This window comes from Gavialis gangeticus, unplaced genomic scaffold (genome assembly GCF_001723915.1).
Source record: "Gavialis gangeticus isolate Ggan-Ray unplaced genomic scaffold, GavGan_comp1, whole genome shotgun sequence".
Lineage (NCBI taxonomy): Eukaryota > Metazoa > Chordata > Crocodylia > Gavialidae > Gavialis > Gavialis gangeticus.
In genome coordinates this window covers 36,870,616-36,876,093 of record NW_017728996.1, presented here as the reverse complement: position 1 = coordinate 36,876,093, position 5,478 = coordinate 36,870,616, and the positions used below count along the sequence as shown (strand labels likewise).

Genomic DNA, 5,478 nt, shown 5'->3' with positions numbered 1-5,478 from the left:
TGAATCCTGTCTTCCATCCTTTGCAGGCTTTTCTTTTTATCCTTAGGAGGTCTGCTAGGTCCCTGGAGAGCCAGGGGGGCTGTTGTGCCCTCTTGCTGCCTTTCCTCCGAGATGGAATAGACTTAGCTTGTGCACTGAGGATAGCTTGCTTGAGGAACAACCACCTTTCTTGAACTCCCCTCCCCTTGGTGTCATGGTCCCTTAGAGCCTGACTGACAAGTCTCCTGAGCTTGTCAAAGTCGGCTTTCCTGAACTCAAGGACTTCCGCGTTGCTGACTGACTTGCCAGCTTTACGGCAGATGGTGAAGGTGATCAGCTCGTGGTCTCTGTCACCCAGCTTCCCACTGATCACTAGGTCGCCGATTAGGTCATCTCCTGTAGCCAGTACCAGGTCGAGCAGCGTTTCACCTCTCATTGGCCCATAGACTTCTTGAGTCAGGTAGAGGTCATCCACGCATGAGAGGAAGCTTTGTGACCGCTCGGATTTTGCTGAGTGATCCTCCCACGAGATGTCCGGGTAATTGTAGTCACCCATGACAACCATGGTCCTGGAGCATGTGGCCTCAGTCAGTTCCCGAGCGAACTCTTGGTCAAGCTCAGGACTTTGGGTGGGAGGTGTGTAGTAGACTCCCACCGTTGTGTCCCCTGTGCCATGGTCCCCATGGATTTTAACCCAGTGGGTCTCCAGGTAATAATATTTGATATTACAGGTTTCCTCCCCATAATACAACATGGCAAGTGGCTCCTTAGACATTACAGCAGTGATCTTTGGGGGTACCAGGTGTCAGGTCCTCTGCTGGGTATGTGAGATGTTAGTTTTTGGCTTCCTCACTGTTCAAGCAGGGACGCAGCAGCTGTGTCTGACCTCCCAGAATCATAGCATGGTAATATACATGTTTCCCTGCATTTGTTCATTACTTTTGTAACTTATCCCAAATTGTCCAATCCCTTGGCCCTGTGTTAAGCATTCCTGATATGGTGCACTAATCCCCTGGCCCTGTGCCAAGCATTCCTTCTATGGAAACTGTTGTTCCTTGCTCGCCTAGCACACCAATCACAGCACTCACAGAAGGTGCTCTGTTCAATTTTATTGCTTAGTTCTGGGAAGGCCTGGACTATGGCTAAACAGCCTTAGCATAACTCAGTTTGCCTGCTATGCTGGGAGACAATTACCCAGGACTACCCCAAAGGGAGGAAGTCTGCTGCAAGGATCTCAGAACTTTGAAATCTTATGATGACATCAGGGGATGGAAAAACAGGAGTGGCAGAAACAGTGCATTGTGGACCAAACCAAGAACCCAGAGCCACTCACTCTGCATGGAAACAATGGTCCAAGCTGCAACAGTCTGTCAATCCCAGATAGGCTTTGTCAGCTGTTTTCAGGCCCATAGAGAAGACAGTCATGGAAGACAGTTGTCCTCAACTTTGATGGATTGCTGCTGCTGATGAATGGGGATGCCTATTTCTGACTGGCTCACGGTGCTAGGTTTCAAACAAGTGTCTTTGTGCCTTTTCCAGGGCTTTCCCCTCATGCTTTGGAGAAACTGCAAAGCTGCTTCAGGAACTTCCCTACAAATCCCTTTTCAAAACTTCCCTTTGCCATGATGCCTACAAAGCAATTGATAATGCCTTGGTTGCTGACATGCTTACCCGTTCTGTCTTCTTACAGTCTTCTATGTGTCCAATAGAGTGGATCCTTGTAAATTTATTCTTATGAATGTTGTTGCATAACCCAATCCACCAATACAGTAATTCTCATATTAAGAACAGCGAAAGTGACTTATCACATTTATTTGGGGAATCCGTGTTCATTCTGGTACTATTCCATTAGATTAAATTATGTGTTTAGTTCAGATTAAGTTTTAATGTGCCACTGCTTTTGCCTATGTGAACAACTTTGTCCGAATACTCAAGATGGGCAAATTGTGCTGAAGAAATACACTGTCAGATTATATTACACAACTAGATAATGCCTTTACTTGAGATAAGCAGAGTAGATCAAAGACTGTTAATGGTGATTGTCTGACATGATTCACTCGATGTTACTTGGCTTTCAGTATGTTTCCTGCTAAGCAGCAGTTTGCCTTTTGATGATAACTGTATCCCTGATGGCACTTTTTTGTGGTTATCAATTGTCCGTATTTGATGTATTCTTTAACTTAACTGATGGCAAAGGGCACTGAACTCTTTTATTTCCCATACAAGAGGCAAAACAAGGGTGAGTATTTGTATACTGTCATACATTGAAGCAATCAAGAAGAACTGGAAGTCCTTCCAGAATCACAAAACTATGACTTGGTTGGAATAACAGAGACTTGGTTGGTCACTCGCGTGACTGGAGAACTGTCATGGACAGGTACAAACTGTTCAGGAAGGACAGACAGGGGAGAAGAGGAGCAGCCGTTGCACTTTATATAAAAGAGCTGTCTGATTGCTCAGAGCTCTAGTATGAAACTGAAGACAGGTCTGTTGAGAGTCTCTGGGTTAGGGTCAGAGGGAGAGCAACAAGGGTGATGTTGTGGTGGGGGTCTGCTGTAGACCACCAGACCAGGAGGAAGTAGTGAATGAGGCTTTCTTCAAAGAGCTAGTGGAAGTTTCCAGATCACAGGCCCTGGTTCTCATGGGATTGAGTCACCCTGACATCCACTGGGGTGGCAATGCAGCAATTCTCAGGCAATCCAGGAAGTTTTTGGAGAGTACTGGGGACAACTTCCTGGTGTGAGTGCTAGAGCAGCCAACTAGGGGCCATGCTCTTCTTGACCTCCTACTCACAAACAGGGAGGATAGGGAATGTATTAGCAGATGGCAACTTGGGTAGCAGTGACTAATGAGATGATAGCATTCAGGATCCTGAGGAAAGGAAGGATGTAGAACAGCAGAGTATGGACCCTGGAATTCAGAAAAGCAGACTTCAATTCGCTCAGGGAACTCATGGGCAGGATCCTCCGGGAAGCCAGTCTGAGGGGGAGAGGAGTCCAGGAGAGCTGGCTGTACTTGAAAGAAGCATGCCTGAGAGTGCAGGAACAAACCGTCCTGATGTTCAGGAAGGCTTAGCTTAGCTTGGCTTAGCAAGTATGGCAGAAAACCAGCTTGGCTTAGTAGGGAACTCTTCAGTAAACAAAATCACAAACAGGAAACTTATAAGAAGTGGAAATCTGGACAGAAAACTAGGGAGGGAAGTATAAGAGCATTGCTTGGGTGTGTGTAGGGATGAAGTCAGGAAGGCCAAAGTGCAGTTGGACATGCAGCTAGCAAGGGATGTGAAGGGTAACAAGAAGGATTTCTACAAGTATGTCAGTAACAAGAGGAAGATCAGGGAACGTGTGGGTCCCTTACTGAATGGGGGAGGCAACCTTGTGACAGAATACAGAAAAGGCTGAAGTGCTCAATGCCTTTTTTGCCTGTCTTCACAGGCAAGGTCGGCTCCCAGACTACTGCACTGGGCAGCACAGTTTGGGGAGGAGGTGAGAAGCCCTCAATGGCAAAAAAACAGGTTAGGGACTATTTAGAAAAGCTGGACATATACTAGTCCATGGGGACAGATGGGATGCACCTGAGGGTGCTGAGAGAGTTGGCTGCTGAGATTGCAGAGCCATTGTCCATCATCTTTGAAAACTCATGGCAATTGGGAGAGGTCCCAGATTATTGGAAAAGGGCAAACATAGTGCCCATATTTAAGAAAGGAAAAAATGGTGGATCCAGGGAACTACAGAACAGTCAGCCTCACCTCAGTTCCTGGAAAAATCATGGAGTAGATCCCCAAGGAATCCATTTCTAAGCACTTGGAGGAGAAAAAGGTGATTAGGAACAGTTGACATGGATTCATCACGGGCATTTAAGAGGGGATTTAATAGCAGCCTTCAACTACCTGAAGGGGGATTCAGAAGAGAATAGAGCTAGACTGTTCTCAGTGGTGGCAGATGACAGAACAAGGAGTAATGGTTAGGGTTGTGTGAAGCTTTGGTCACTGATTCAATTCTGCGGAGATTTGTCCCAATTCAGCGGCTGAATCTCTGAACCAAATCAAATCAGGACACCCTTTAATCTCTCCAAATCGAATCGGAATCCCCCAAATTGATTCAGATAGATTCAGAGAGATTCAACAATTTGGCTATAGACACAGCTTTAAATGTTTTTTTCTGCATACTTCAAGGTACTAGGAGGCTTCTGAATGCTAAGATGCTGGGGCGGATGGAGTGTTCCACAGGAGTGCCGGGGGGTGGAGGGGGAACAGGTCCCCAGCGTGCTCAGCAGCACCGGAAATGGACCAGAAGCACTTCTGGTCCACTTCCGTGTCTGCTGTGAAGCATGCAGAGAACCACCCCCGCCCTCCAGCTCGGTGACTGGTGCTTCCTGAGTCTGGGAGGGCACCCAGGGTCTCCCTGTAGCTAATCACTGAGCTGAGGGGGCATGGAGGGAAGGGCGGTCCTCTGCATGCTTGCCAGTGGACCCAGAAGTGGACTGGAAGTTCTTCCAGTCCACTTTTGGGTTTGCAGCTGAACATGCAGAGGACCCCCCTCACACTCCTGTGGGATGCTCCGTCCATCCCACCATCTCAGCATTCATGAGCTGTGCCTGGTACCTCGAGGTATGTAATAAAAACATTTAAAGCTGTGTCTACACCTCAATCGCTGATTTTGTGAATCAGCATCGAATCTTCAGATTTGGATTCGGCCGAATCAAATCAGAACAGTGATTCAAATCAGTGAATTGAATCACTGTCCCCTGATTCAGGTTGAACCCAAATCCAAATTGAATACGGCCCTTTTTGCACACCCCTACTAATGGTCTCAGGTTGTAGCAAGGGAAGTTTAGGGTAGATTTTAGGAAAATTTTCTCACTAGGAGGGTAGTAAAGCACTGGAACAGGTTACCCAGAGAGGCGATGGAACCTCCATCCTTGGAGCTTTTCAATACTTGGCTAGACAAATTTTGGCTGCAATGATCTAGTTGGGGCTGCTCCTACTTTGAGCTGGGGGTTGGACCAGATGACCTCTTGAGTTCCCTTTGAACCCTAATTTTCTATGATTTACTTGAATAACAATAGCAAGATAATAAATAGCGTGCATAACTCACCAGTATTTCCAGAAATAGCTTGAAAGCCGATAGAGCTTAAAACTTGTAATTTTTTGGCATTGGATACATATTATTCTCCATGTTTTTGTCGTTTCCAAGTCTTGGATTGGCATTTAATGCCTGTGTCTTTCCAAGATGATATAGAAAGCTGCTTGTTAGTTAACATTAAATTCTTCTTAGAAGTGGGAAAATAAAGGGGGTCTGGCTTATGCCTCCCTTCTATTGGAATGGCTATTAGGGCTGTGTGAAATTTTACTGGGTGTTTCATTTTGAAGCTGTTTTGATGTGTTTTGAGCTCGAAACAATGAAATTGAAATGAAACAAAAGGCTTTCAAAACAGCTTCGAAGCAAAAGCAGTACCCCCATCCAAGGGTACTGAAGGCACTGGCTGATGTCATTGCAC

The 5,478-nt window shown here is 46.2% G+C and overlaps 1 protein-coding gene across 1 annotated transcript in view; it reads left to right on the top strand.

The window, feature by feature from the left end:
- Window positions 1-5,478, top strand: part of THSD4 (thrombospondin type 1 domain containing 4) — an 853,555-nt gene that overhangs the window by 71,579 nt on the left and 776,498 nt on the right. Inside the window, exon 4 of the mRNA XM_019504324.1 lies at window positions 3,792-3,797. Coding sequence (XP_019359869.1) covers window positions 3,792-3,797 — 6 coding nt within the window. The remainder of the gene's footprint in view (window positions 1-3,791; window positions 3,798-5,478) is intronic.